Source organism: Botryllus schlosseri, chromosome 8, assembly GCF_051294905.1.
Source record: "Botryllus schlosseri isolate E-star chromosome 8, Bs_hap1, whole genome shotgun sequence".
Classification (NCBI taxonomy): domain Eukaryota; kingdom Metazoa; phylum Chordata; class Ascidiacea; order Stolidobranchia; family Styelidae; genus Botryllus; species Botryllus schlosseri.
Genome location: NC_137243.1, coordinates 15,759,939 through 15,774,691, shown reverse-complemented (window position 1 = coordinate 15,774,691; position 14,753 = coordinate 15,759,939). Strand labels below are relative to the sequence as shown.

Below are 14,753 nucleotides of genomic sequence, written 5' to 3'. Positions count from 1 at the left end.
CAAATCCAAAACTTTCAACTGCAGTAACTTCGCTTCTATACCGGTTGGAAGTAGGCAAAATTGTCATGCATTGTTCTTTGGGGCAACTTACCAATTTGATGGGGTTGACAGCCAAATTTGAAGAAAAAAAAAAGACAATCAATATATCTTAAAATTAAAAATTTCAATTGACTTTGCGTCGGGCTCTATCTGGTTGGAATTGAACCAGATTTGAAGTGCAGCCTTTTTAGTCAGCCTATAGCAATTCACTCAGTGAATCCCCGCAATCTAGAAAAAAAGTTATATTTGAATAACCATAAATTGCTCGTATTTAACACAAAGAAAACTTATCACACTTAATTATTTTTAGTAAGGTACTTCGGAATCCCTATCCGGTGATATGTTCATTGTCGGAAGTGTGGGTACAGAACACTCTGGAAATGAACCTTGAATTTGGCATATGTTGGAATTGAGGCATATATGTCGGGAAAGAAACGATAGCACGTACAACTCCGAAAATAACTTTTGAATTGAATTACTTTGACAACCATTGCCGATGAGTTATTCATTGTCTGAAATGAAGGTACGGGATAATACTTTTGTATTTATTTAAACCTTTAATGTGGAGTACATTCGAATTGACGCATATGCCCGATCGGAATTATATACGTATAGTCGCTTCTTGTATTTATAACAAACAAGGACACTTACAATTCTTAAAACTAATTATTATTGAAGCACTTCAACTACACTACACTAAAACTCTTCCAGATGACGTGTGATTGTCTGAAATGAAGGCGAGGAACACTCAGAATTACAAGGCCGAGGTTGGCGTATATATGGAATTGACTCATATTTCGTGAGAGCTGAATATTACGTTGAGTTGCTACTCATATTTAGAAATAACCAGGTCCCCTATCAGTGGCGTAGCAGCCACTTGGAGCATATGGCTCTGAGCTATGGGCGGCAGGCTGCTAGGGAGCGGCATAATGTGAGGTGATGACCCCGGATGACCTTTTTTCAGTCACGACTACATGAGAACTGAAAACGGTGGGTAATGCCTAATGCGGGAGTCGAGGCAACGTATGACTTTTTTGTCAACAAAACAAGATTTCCAGTAAATATAATTAAAAAGATTGAAACTATACAAAAATGTAGGCGGCATTTTCAACGGAGGCCATGGGCGGCATCATATGCTCCTATACGCCACTGCCCCCCATAACTCGGAAATCTATATTTCATTCCAAGTACTTGAAAATTCGTTTCCGATGATGTGTTTATTGTCTGAATTGAAGATGCAGAACACTCTTAAATTCCACGTTGAATTATACGGATATTCAAATTGGCGAATATGTCTGAAATACGCTGTAACGAGGTATGTGGTCCGTATCCACATCGATTTTTAATGTTCCTTCGCAAGTCGTTTGCGTTACAGGAATCAGTTTTACTGCGAATAAAAGACACATAAATATAATATTACTTTTTAATTAAGAATAGCGCCACATTCTGATGAGTTAAGAGAGCATCTTATGCTTTGACTTGTTGGGACTTTTTTGCCAAAATAGTGTTTCATGCGATCATTGATTTCACACCTCTTCACATTGTTAGAGCTCAGCTTACTGCGCAAACAAACTGGCGTTAGAATTGCTGCTATTTGAGCTTGTGCTCGATTCGCAGCTGTATCTCGCGAAGCGTAGGCCTCAGCTATGCCTATGGGTACATACATGAGCACTTTGATTTTAGGTTGCTGAATGAAGCAGACTTTGAAACAGTATGGGAAATAATGGGACATGAATTCGCAAATACCGAGCCATTATCGGTTAAATTGAAATTGAATTCGGAATACCCACACCTAATGGAATACCGTGGTACGAAGATCAAGCAAGCTCTTGTCCAGGGCGCAAGCATCGGCGTCTTCAAGAGAGACTCCACGATATAGTGGGGTGCGCCATATAGTATAAACGTCGACGACGGAAACGGAAATAGATGTAGGCCCACCACTTTTCGATATTGAGAACGCTCCCCTAAATTTCAGGCAGCTCTATACGCCCTATATGGTAAATGCCAGGCTAGCGTACCAGAAGCAGCAGTCAACGACCTTTGCATGCATTTATTATACATTGCATGTCATAGGGATTGGGCTGGTAAAGGCATTGGAACAGCCCTTCTCAAAATGGTCGTGGAAATCGCCCAACAGAAGAACTGCCGTAAAGTTTCATTCACAGCGTTCAATCACTACCTTCAAAGAATTGCAGAGAAACTAGGTTTTACGTATGAGACTGAGGTGCTGCTTTTGGATTATGTAGATTCGATGACTGGTGATAAAATATTTGGCGGTTTACCTAAGCCTCAAAATAAGGTTGCCGTAATGATGAAAATATTGTGAATTGCTGCGTGAGTTATTGATCTCGTATTACAGAGCGAACAATTGTAGTATGCCTGCCTGTATACTTGCTTTCTGCCGATGATATTGCTTGCGGAAATATAACGCGACTGTGCTTACGAGTCAAACACACAGCAGTTCGAAATGGGATACAGCGTGAATTACAAGTTATCAGATTCGATGGGGCCTGCTATTTTTACCATTTAACTGTGTATTCCTACAAGCAAACAACCAATCTATTTGATATATTGAGTCAGCGGTTCTTAAAGGGGGCACTGCACTCTAAATATTGTGTGGTCTCAAATTCAAGATGAAAGCGTGAAAACTTTATGGCAGAAACCATTTTCCATAGAAGCCACCGAATTTCAAATACTGGTAAAAGATTACACGAGTGCGCTACTTTCCACATAGCTGATCATCACTGTCATGTCGGGTCACGCGTCATCGCTACATAACCTTTTGCGAAATTTTGATTGATCGCATCGGAAAAGTGATGCGTGCCAAAAAATTCGCAAAGGCTTATGAAGGGATGACACATGACCTCCATACCACAGAGCCAGTCTACGACATTCCAGAGTGGTAATTAAGTATCTGAGTAATACTCGTGTTAATGATTAACCAGCAATTTGAATACGGTGATTATCTGAAGAAAACATTTGCTACGAAAAGATTTTTCGTACTCTTATCTTTAATTTGAGACCGCATAATATTTAGAGCGCTGTTACCCTTTTGGAAGGCATCAAACCCCACTCAGCAAACATTGATTTATCGAATCATTCGCTGTTGGTTTGATAAATCAAATGTTATTTTTTGGTAATCTTACATCTGTCTGTAACCAAAATGGAAATGAAGGAAATCGGTCTTTATGTAAGCTACTCGTCATATTTTTACCGAAAATGTACAAAGTAATATGGAATTCCCACATGATCACCCTAAAAGATGAAAACCGGCGCGACATTGTTCCGAACAAATGCAACTATTGCGGTTGCCCGCTGATATGCGACCGCAAGCGTTAGAAGAAATCGAAGTACGGCTGTGAATAAAAAAAGGTTGGGTACTCCTGCTATATAGTGTTTCTTAACGTCTCTGCGTGAAATAGCAAACGCTAAGTTTAAAAAAATAATGTACAGTATGTATTGTTTATATATCAGTAATATATTCCGAAAATTTGTTAACCAACTTTATGACTATGTTTGAAAATCCGCTGCACCGTCATGTTGCTTACTGGGACACAGCTTCTTCATCTCATAAGACGACGCCCTGCCAAAAACGTGGATAATTAATATTGTATGGCGACTTCATCTCACCAGATATTACAAGCGATTCTTGAAGCATTGACAATTGCTCATGACTAGGACAATTGTTTTGACCTAAAAAGCGGAAGATTTTGACCTAAAAATAAAATAAAAAATTGACATTTTTTGACCTAATTAAAAAATCCCCGACTCATGACCCACTAACTCAACCCGACTCATATTGCAATTGAGATTTACGGCGTGAGAAGTGTTCATTTGAGTGACAAATCATTCAAGTTTGGGAAGGTAGGTTTCAATTAAGGGTCCGGCTCATTCCAGTGACGATACCGATTATGGTCATCTGAGAGAGTTTAGGTGGCTACCCGCCGTACTGTAACAACCTTCGCCTAACGAACTTTTCTGTATTGTTAGATGTGATATGAATCCAAAAGGCTTTCTCTGTCGTTATAGGCCTACTCTGGATATAGTCAGGAGGACAAGCACAAGGTTATCACATTATGCCGATCATGGTTTTCTTCTGCTGTAAACACATACCTTCATGTCGCGAATATAACGATAGCGTCACCACCGTAACTGCCGCACCCCAAGCTCAAAACACAGTGGTTCCCAACCGGGGGTATTCCCTCCTTAGGGGGAATTTTTATATTTTTGGGGGGGAATATGGCTTTAGGGTTGTATCGGAAGATACACTGGATTTACGAGGTTTTTAGATTTTTGTAGTAGAACTGTTAAGTATGAAACTCAGTGACGTGCGGTCAGGGGAGACAAGTGAGGCACTGCCTCACTTGTCGCCTGGATGAGCAATGAAAATTGTGAAAACCTTCAATGAATATTATTGATATTTACCTTCAACGTCCATGCAAAACTAAATTTGAATATTTTTTCATCCAACATCATCAATTTTCATGTTTATTGTTCAAAAATATAGCGCGGAAGGAGAGGTGAGGCACACGTGAGGCACGGGCGACAATGCCTCACCTGCGACAATGCAAATCATCATAACAGCTCGAAATTCATAATAACTGGTATCCATCAAATGCTATTGTCACACCGATTCCGAAAATCCTAATATTAACCATCTTAGAGCACTGAAACTACCTCAAAGTCGCCCAGGAATGTGTAATTCAGCCTTATTACCTACATTGGCAGTGCAGAGAAACAATAACCAGGTGAGGCAGAATTGAATCTGCCTCACTCACTATTCGCTAACAATCGGACAATCGCAGCACAGTGAAACGCGCTATCGATTTCGGAAACCGACGGTGTTGTATGAACTGTATAGTAGCGATGGCCGATACGTAATGCGGAGCAAATATATCCCTTATTGATGTAGCTGTTATGTATTTTCCATCCATAGCTACGTTAAATTGTGGTATGTAATAGCTACTTACATAGTCTGCGTTATCGTTGCTTGTGGCCGTTATGAGGTTTTCGACTGCAATAGTTATTTACACCAATTCGATAATAATCTATGTTTGACTCCTAGGGCGATTTTTTTGATATGTCAAAAAAAGTCAAATTAGGTCTAAATTGTAGCGTTAGGTCAAAAAATGTCAAAATTGTTTACAAAGTCAAAATTTTTTTGCTACCTGCATTTCGTTTGTATCGTAGATTTTGCAGTGTCGGTGAACTTATCGTTCGGCAGTTTACAGCTTGTAGCCTACTTTACAAGCCCACTGTTGTAGACGGCCCATTGTCTGCTCATTGTGAATCATAAACGTTCAAATGAAACAAATAGGGTGACATGCTGTTATGCTCAACGTGCCGCATTATCCTAACTGAAGCAAGACTGCGTGGGCATTGCATGGTTCTTATATCAAGATGTAGACACCATTGTCAGAATGAAGCAACACGGTGTGTCACCAGCAGTGTACGCACGTACATGTACAACTTCGGTGTTGTCAGCCAACAACTGCTACTGTTGAACGTTCCTTCACCATTCTTGGCAAGCTACTTAGTAAGGACAGACACTTTCTTCTCGAGAATGTAGGAAAGTATCTTTCTTTGTACTATAACAAATTTTAATCATTTCTACCATAATACGTAATGTAACTATTGGAATTATTCATAGGGCCTGATTTCGTTAAAATGAAGTTTTTTCACGCCAAACTACTTCGTTAAGGACAGACAGTTCGAACCAGAAATGAAGATAGTAGTACAATTTTAACATTATGTGGGAAAACACCTAATTCGCCTGCGTAACGTCAAAATTTGGTCGAAATTAAGTTTTTTTAGGTCAAAATCTTCCGTTTTTTAGGTAAAAAAATCGCCCTATTGATTCCATATCTGCCAACTTGAAGCGTGGCCCACTTCTAGATTTTTGACAGATGGCGAGGAGTAGCCTAGATAGCCTGCGTGTGACGATTGCGAATGTGATAAGAAACAGAACGCCAACTCAATCAGCTAACCTGGTAGGTTTTAAGTATTTGTGAATCTTAATCCAAGGAAATCGGCATCCCCAATCACAATTATGAATATAACCCTGATTTTCCACAGTCTGAATGATTTCTTAAACCACGTTTGATGTTAGTGAGTGACTTATTTAGTTTTGCTGATGAAGTGTCCATTTTAATCTTGTAAAAAAGGAGATTGATGGACGAGCAAAGGGAAATATAGAATATAAAATCGAAATCAGGACCTTAAATTAACGTATTTTTATGCTTTTCGTTCAATCCTTTTCGTTGAACAATCTGCATTCAATAACTGAATATTTCACGAAAGGAAAAATGAAACATGCATTGTAGAATTGCAGCGGTCTACAGGGTACAGAGAAAACGCTCTTGCCTACCCGATTTTCTTGCTACTCTTGTTATTAAAATGTTTACCTTTTTTAAACCAACATTTGAGCTAACGTGAAAAACATACGAAATCCATCGATTTAACTCAAGGTCAATGCAACTGAAGTTGGTGATTTATTTTTCGTCAGCAGCTTGCCGACCGGTAAAAAGGGCCAAATTTAGCGCAATGTTGCCACAACGGAAAGTGACGACCTAATTCCTTTGGATTCGGGTATTTCTAAATAACAGTACAGCTATGTGTTAAATAAATGATAAGGAAGTAGCCCGCGGTATTTTACCAAAGTGTAATGCGGTCCGCATTCTACATTTGGCATATCTGAATAAGTTTGGGCATATATTATTCAGTCAACAAATGCACTTTTTTTGTCACCGGGCAAGACTTTCTTGGGAGGGAATTTCATCTCCAATATCGGCCAAATGGATCTAAGAGAAGAAAAAAGTTGGAACCCACTGCCATAACAATTAATTCTGGCTTGGGGGGGGGGGGGAAAGACGGGTTTCACTGATCACCGTATGAGGGGGGCAAATTGACTTTTCCAAAGCTAACATATAGCAGCGCCCGTATTAATTTAGCCACAAGCTGCCCATGGTGCCCATAGGTATATATATTTATATACCGAGAGAGATTCGTCACCAACAATCTCGCGGCGCATTCTATATTCGCTTATCTATGAAACTAATCGCTGTAATGACGTAATACATTGACAAAAATATTCGAGGTACCGATTGCTATCAGATTCCGTACAGCTGGCCACGTGGCAACTGGCCAGTGACCAGTTCTCACCCGGTCATTTCTGAAGGTGTTCCCCGTTCGCTTAGTATTCCGAGGAAGCCATTTTGTTGTCGTTTACCGGCTTCCCTAGCCCCATACTGGTAGTGCTCGTCGTCAGCAACAGGGGCGGATTCCAGATGCTGTGGAGCGTCATCTTCAATAAGCGTTGCCATATTTGCAGGGCTAATGACGCTCAGCGAGATCACAGATTGCGTCATTGATTCGTGCTCTGTGACGTTAAATTGAGAACAATGCAGGCGTTGCATGAAACATCAGGAGTTCAATGAGCCAGTCTCACGGGTTCCGTGGATGTCAAAAGACAAGACACACACTCGTACATATGATTTGTGATGATATGGCCGCCTTGGCCATTACTGGTTGCAGGCAATTAGGCCTGATCAGTGTGCAATGGCGTACGAAGTAGATGTAGGGGCTTGAAATCGATACCCCAAGCTGCTGAAATGCCATTTCTATCTCCAATATTTAAAACCGCCTTTTTATTTAAGCCAGGGGTCGGCAACCTTTTGCTAGTCGCGGGCCAAATTTCGGGTGTACAACCTTTAGGCGGGCCGGATTTTTTCTTAGTTCTATATTTTACGCTCACTTCGGTATATTATCCTACATTGCTGCAATCTCAATCATACCAATCCGAAGACACGTGTATTTACACTTCAACGACACAGAATAATTGTGACAATTGACGCAGTTTGCATTGTCAAAGGTTTTCAACTTCGGTAACAAGTCAGATGAAACAAGAATCAGACCCTATTCAAAGTGGACGTCCGAAATACGTGATCTTAGCTTACTCTTCGTGAATTTCATTGTTCAAAACTATTGTTCACATGCGTACGTGCTTCAAAAAATCGATGCAATTTCTTTTGCATTGCTGGTCAAGCTGGGATAAAGACCAATTTCAAGAACGTACTCTTTGTCAAAGACATGCAGCGATATGCTCTTTGTATGAAATTTGTCATTCAATTCAACTGCATCGCATTTCAGAAACGCCCATTTGAAATTTTCAGGCAATGGTATTGGCGTCCACATTAAACAGAGTACTGAATAGTCAGAATTCATTTTGTAGAGAAGGAATGTCGGAAAACCGGGTGAATATTCAGTAGTTAAACTTCGTATCACAGTTACAAATGTAGTGTTGGTACTAGGTTTTCTCTCCTCCAGTATAGGAAAGTGAGCACAATTTTCTTTGTACTGTTGACATTTCCAGAGTCACAGATTTGTTTTGAATGCGCCTCAACATCTCATGTATGTAGTTGTTTTCCCCTTGAAGTTGCAAGTTCAATTTGTTCACATGTGACGTTAAATGTACCAGGAAAGCAAGATGAGATACCCATTTTCGATTACAAGATTATGAGTCGGCGATATTTGTATTATCGAGGAAAGTTGCTATTTCATTTCTCAGTTCATACACTCGTGTAAGCATAGCTGCTCGACTCAATGAGCGAACATGGCAGATATAGGCCTACATGACATCGCCATATTGATTCTCTGCTTCTAGTAATATCTGGCGTAACTGATTCAGTTGATGAGACAAAAATCATATTAACAGTTTTCACCATTGTGGCCAAAACACTATTCAGGTTTTTTGTCTTGGCACACAATGCCTTCTGGAAAATCAAACTATAGACAGGCTAACTAACATACGGAGGCTAGTTATCTATAATTGAATAGTTTGAGATTCCGTCATTGCGTCTGAGATGCTCCAAGCGTTTTTGAAGCAAAGGAAGAACACCTTTTGTCACATCCCGTTAGAGTGATTAACCCTTTAAAAAGCATGGAACACCTTCGGTTGCGAGATACACCCGATTGATAAGCACTGATCCAGTCTAGTCTATCTCCATCTCCTACTTCAACCACCTTCGTTTTATGGCGTAACAATAGACTAATACGATGGAGGCTACTATTATATCGTAGCAATGCCGCATTTTGTTCATGCAGCGCTGTGCTGCAGATGGAAACTCATTATGAAGCGGCGGGCCGTATTCTAGTGATAACTAATTATTATGTCGCGGGCCGGACGATTTCGCTTGGCGGGCCGGATCCGGCCCGCGGGCCGTAGGTTGCCGACCCTTGATTTAAGCAATTATGGGAAGCGAGTGGCGCAGTGTGTTTAACGCATGTGCTGCGACACCAATGGAAGCTAGTTCTCGGTTTGGGCAAGTATCTATGTGTGCAAATTATTGTAAGTGTTCCGAGGGCTAGTCTAGGTTTAAGAACCACTGGATTAGATGTTAATTCTGACTACCGGAACGTACCGTCTGGATCTGGTTCGTGGAAGTTGTAGCTGGTGCGGTTTCCCCACCCTGCATAATCGTACACCGAGTCGCGACTGTGAAAGCGGGTATATGTTTCAGAATCGCGGAACAAACTTCGACAGCGAGTCACCTCACAAGCGCTGCGCCTTTTCCGGTTTGATGTTTCGTGCGAGGGTGCTGATGTGTTTCCTCCGACCTCGTATGCATTCTTTCCTTTCTTCCATCAAGCGGTGTGTCCTGAAATGATTTTGATGCGCACGTATACGCGTTTGCAACGAACAAGGAGATATGCTATGACCGTCATCACCAGATCGGCGGTTAAGTCTGGTAGCTGATAACAAGTGGTGTTGATTAGTGCATAAGCCTGCTAATTCCGAGTTACCGAGAAAGCAAGCCGGCCTGATCAAATGTGCGTGAATATTGAATAAAAAAATGAAACGTAATCTGGTTATTTAACAACTCATAATTCATCATAACAACAAAATCCCTACATTTATGCTGAATACTTTGTTGGGTCGATAGCAGACGATTTATATAAACGTAAGATATTGGTAACTTCCACACCTTACTTAACGTCCACTTGTAAATGAATATATCTTTATTTGCTACACGAGCTTTCGGAGCACTGCTCTGATCGTGTAACTATAATAAAGTTATATTCATTTGCAGGTATGGACGTTAAGTAGACCGTGGAACCTACCAAGGTCTTACATTTAGGCTATAATATGCGGAGTCGATATAACATTTACGATTACGTATTTCACATTAGGATGTTTTGGTCATTCAACGTCAGGACAACGCGGAAGGATTTCAATTTATGGTACTCCATGTTGTAGCCATAGCGAGTGACGCATAGAAGACACGAGTTGCATTCAAGGTTGGCGCTCGGCAATAAACAGGAATTACCAACAGTGACGTAGGTATGTAGCCACGAGCATTATAGGATCTCCGAAAGATATATGGCATATTTACACCGCTCCATATATCTATATATTCTCACTTGTATATAATAGCAAGTACTACCGTTCCTCCGAGCAAGCCGAAGATGGCAATACCACTTCCTAAAAGAGTGAGTCTGTATTGAATGATTCCAATCAACTCCTCGTTCCACGCAGTCGTATAATATCTTTCGTCCGCGTCAAAGACGTACATTTTATCTAAAATAGCGCCGCCATGAAACCGCATTCTGCTTGCTATGACACATGCGATTGTCACCTTCGTGTTCACTACTGATTGCACCAGGCTCCGTCACGTTTTCGAACGGGGTTTTATAGGCCCCTGATACGGCTTGATCTCTATCAAAGTCCACGAAAGATACCATGTCATACATCAGACTTGCGGGAACGGTGCGAGCTACGCACAGGAATGCGCTACCTGTTGGGAATTTTCAAGTTAATCAAAGATGATTTTGAACGACTTTTCCGTTCGATACCTAGTAGCACATATATTGCGTTTCCCAGTATCAGTACTGGGCCGGATGGGTACTGATCGTGCTTGATTATGGTGTAGCCGAATATTGCATACACAGGCAGCATACCTCCGACTGATATTGCCAATCCTGGAAACGATAGCGCGCACTGTAAACGGGATGCACAATCGATTTACGATATGATTTATTGCACACGGGTTATTTCTCGCGACAACGATATATAATTGAGACAATGCACGAGAGACGTGATATTATTACCATTTTGTAACCCCCGCTCGACCATTGTTAGCCATTAGCCTTCTCATCTACATATAGTGTGATCGTCAACGGTATGCTACTGATCCCAAAACTATTTACGATTCGACATATAGGATTGCATTTCTAGCATACGTTGTTTCACCAAATGCCTTTTTTTAAACACAATATTGCATTTTTTTAAACGTATAATCATGCCATAATTGTTTAAATACTTTCGAAAAACATGTAGTATGAGCCTACGGACGATTTGCATCCAATATATTCGATGTATAAAATGTGGAGTGGCTGGAACCCTCAAAATCGTCGTCGGTTCAAGAGTTATAGCAAGTAGATGTAGATCATTGGTACGGAATGGGTGATCTGATGATGATGATCACCGACCGGGAAAATGCTGCATAACGATGTAGTCCTTGTTAAGGAGAATTTTGGTCTGTTTATAACAGTGGTCGGGAGCCCTTTTCGACGAAGGAGCCATATTTACCTTATATTTTCAATTGTTAATGCCAATCCACTGTGATAAATGTGACGTCACAATTGACGATTCATGACGTCATGACGACGAAACAAGGTTTAAACAAGGGCCATGTTTTAAACATGTTTGTTTTATATCTATTTTTGTTTTAAATGTAACCCTTCGACGTATATGATTAAATATATGATGAAATTCGTAATAAAACTGATACTGATCCTCAAATAACTCATATATAGCAGCTTATGGTGCGGTCGTATATATAAGATTTCTAAATGGTTGTGGATGAACTGCAACGGACTGGTAATTATTATGAATAAAACCGATATTTAATGTTCTAAATTTAACCACATTCGTAATCAATCTGAATTATGTATGTATGCAAAATTTGTGAAACGATCATCATATAGCCCACGCTCACCTGTTATGAAATTGGAATTTGCAATGTACCTCTGAAGCTTCGAAATTTCGATTGCAATCAAAATAACTCCTATTAGATTTACAATCAAGAACAAAACGCTGCAAAGTATAAACCGCCTCTTCCACACTTCTTTCAGTGCCATTAGCCTTCCAGCTACATTATCCCAACCAGATCCTTCTGATAAAATGCTGCAAGTCACACGAGGACCTCCAGAATATGAAGCGAAAAGGAATTTTCTCATGGGAGAGGGAATTGCGAGCATTCCCATAAATATTGAGTACACACGTGGAATATTATTATCCCGCGAAGCATAAAACTGCGGCTTTATATCACCCATTAGCCAGATATCCACATATGTATTCTTTTGCAATATATCATTATAAAACACGGACGTACTGGGGAATAAGTGTGTTCATGATTAATTTATAGATACTAAGATGGGTAATGTAGAAAACGGGTTATACATGTGTTTACTCGCTCTTTCAACTTACGTCTAGTTCTAGTATTTCAAATAGCATGTTGATCGAACAAAGGCATAGTTGTATAACATTTTGTAGCATAGCTTCTATAAAACGACATTGTCCGAACTATGACTGCATAATGGGACTGAAGAAATTTCGTAATATAATTCTCATTAATAGCAATAGAGTATAAGTAGTGAATTAATTGCTTACAAAATAGAGATGAAGGTATAGTGACAAACCCGAGTACTATGCTAATACGATTATGAGCAGCAGCGATAAGTTTCCTGTAAAATTCTCTTATCGACATTTGAAAAGACGTTACATTCTTTAATGCATCATTCTTTTCGTGACGACTCTGTGACATTATGATACCCATATTGATGAGAATACAATATTTCTTCGTGCCCAGGATTGTCGAATTGTTCATGTCAAGCGATATATGCAATCAAGTCTGTCCCCATAACACGTTAGGCATTGTCCATGAAACATGGAAAGGCTGGTGTGACAAAGTCCAGGGGCAAAGGCAGTTACAGGATCTTGTAACTTGTTGTTATCATATTCCTATTTTCCAACTGACACCACGTTTTAAGCGTTTTAAATTTAAATATTATCTGTATTTCTCTGTGACTGTTATTGGAACTCTGCCTTTTGCGGTCCGTCAATTGATCTCTCTTATACTAGTGACGTGAGTCTGAATATATGTCAGACCTATATGCTTTGGAATTCAACTTCATTGTAACATTGTCTGATCTATACCATATGCCTCCTTGGCCAGCTATGTTTGGGAATTCCCCTGAAATTGAATATTCGGCTGCCTTGTAGTTCCAATTGACACATTGCGACCCTGCGATGACTATCGTCTGTTGCTGATGATGGACTATGAGAGTTGTTGATGGCAGATAAGCTATCTGCTCGTATTTTACGACACAGAGTATATTTCAGCATTTCTGCGTCATTAATTTTTAATGGGAGTATTTTCGGTAAATAATTCATTTCACAACAGACTTTTCGAAACTGATGCGATCACGATGATGGAATGAGAAGTCTCGATAAGTGGTTTCGTCGTTTAGTGCGGGCTATTTCGAAATGCGAAAAATTATGAACGGTTCCGCTTATTTATCAGTTCAAAACAACTTTCAACATCATAATCACTAGCTGACTAGTGCTATCATAGATTGCTACATCCTAGTTACCGAGTAGCCTAACTTTAATGGAAACAAGTATTCGAGGCTGGGATAACACAATCGTAATCAGCGGTTCTATTATTTTAATCCGCTGAAGAGACGCATTTACAATGTACAAACAGAGAGAGATTGTCAGTAATGATAAGAACTGTTACTATTTCTGAGTACTCATAAGTTTGCCTATACTTGCACTATACTTACTCAAGTGATTATGTTATAGATTACTTCCACTTATAATTGAAAACACTACTTACTTTCCTCACTTTGAATTTTGAAAAGTAGAAAGTAATTTGAGGGATAATTTACATCACGCTAATGAGTGAAATTTTCATAAGAATCACGTGGAATAACCCATGTATCACAGTAACTGAATATATATCAGAAGACGTAATATGTTATTCGTTATTTTGCGTTCGTTGCGACCGTTATGGCCTCGACTTCTACGTGAGTAGCAAAGATGACTACTTTGACCATCACTATGTACATTGTACAATGCGATACAAAAACGCAATGCGACATAATGAACGGATAGGAGGATGACAATGACAACCAAGTGCTATTTATAGATCTAATATCCATTTCGTCATATTGGTATTACTTGCTCAAAAACTGCCAAAAATAAAAATTTTAAAATGCCAAAAATAAGGCTTTTTGAAAATATAGATTTTTATCAAAGTTTTTGATAAAAATGTCAAAAAGAATTGACAGGAGTGTTTATGAAGCGTCGAAACAGTGTGCAATGCATAATTCCTACCGCATCGGGAAAATTTGCTATTATGTCACATTGCCTATTCACGACGATAAAACATTATCATGATCAGTCTAGGATTCGTGACTCAAAATTGTGACTTGGACTTGGACGCGATTTCGTAGAATTACTCGGACTAGGACCGATTCGGTGACAAAATGAAAATGACTGGAGTTTACTCGGATCAAGCGTTAAAATCAGAGAAGCAACTTGTGACTCGGAACTCTGTAACTTCGCTACAACAACGGGTCCAACAAACTATTCGCGTTTCATGGGGAATAGAAACAAAAACAGAGCAGAACGCACTTAAAAAAGAAACGAA

The 14,753-nt window shown here is 39.7% G+C and overlaps 1 protein-coding gene across 2 annotated transcripts; it reads right to left on the bottom strand.

Moving 5' to 3' along the window:
* Positions 1-225: 225 nt before the first annotated feature.
* On the bottom strand, positions 226-13,374 carry LOC145444994 (uncharacterized). 2 transcript variants are annotated; one of them, XM_080323079.1, is made up of 9 exons: positions 12,036-13,374; positions 10,891-11,016; positions 10,674-10,832; positions 10,459-10,615; positions 9,594-9,695; positions 9,459-9,532; positions 7,201-7,417; positions 3,543-3,622; positions 226-1,426 (listed from the first exon to the last, which is right to left on the bottom strand). In XM_080323079.1, the coding sequence occupies exons 1-8, from the start codon at positions 12,370-12,372 to the stop codon at positions 3,550-3,552; spliced, it is 1,245 nt and encodes a 414-aa protein (XP_080179205.1). In that variant the 5' UTR covers positions 12,373-13,374; the 3' UTR covers positions 226-1,426; positions 3,543-3,549. The 2 variants fall into 2 exon arrangements, with proteins under 2 accessions (XP_080179205.1, XP_080179204.1); XM_080323078.1 differs by lacking the exon at positions 226-1,426 and having other exon boundaries at positions 3,483-3,622.
* Positions 13,375-14,753: the final 1,379 nt, after the last annotated feature.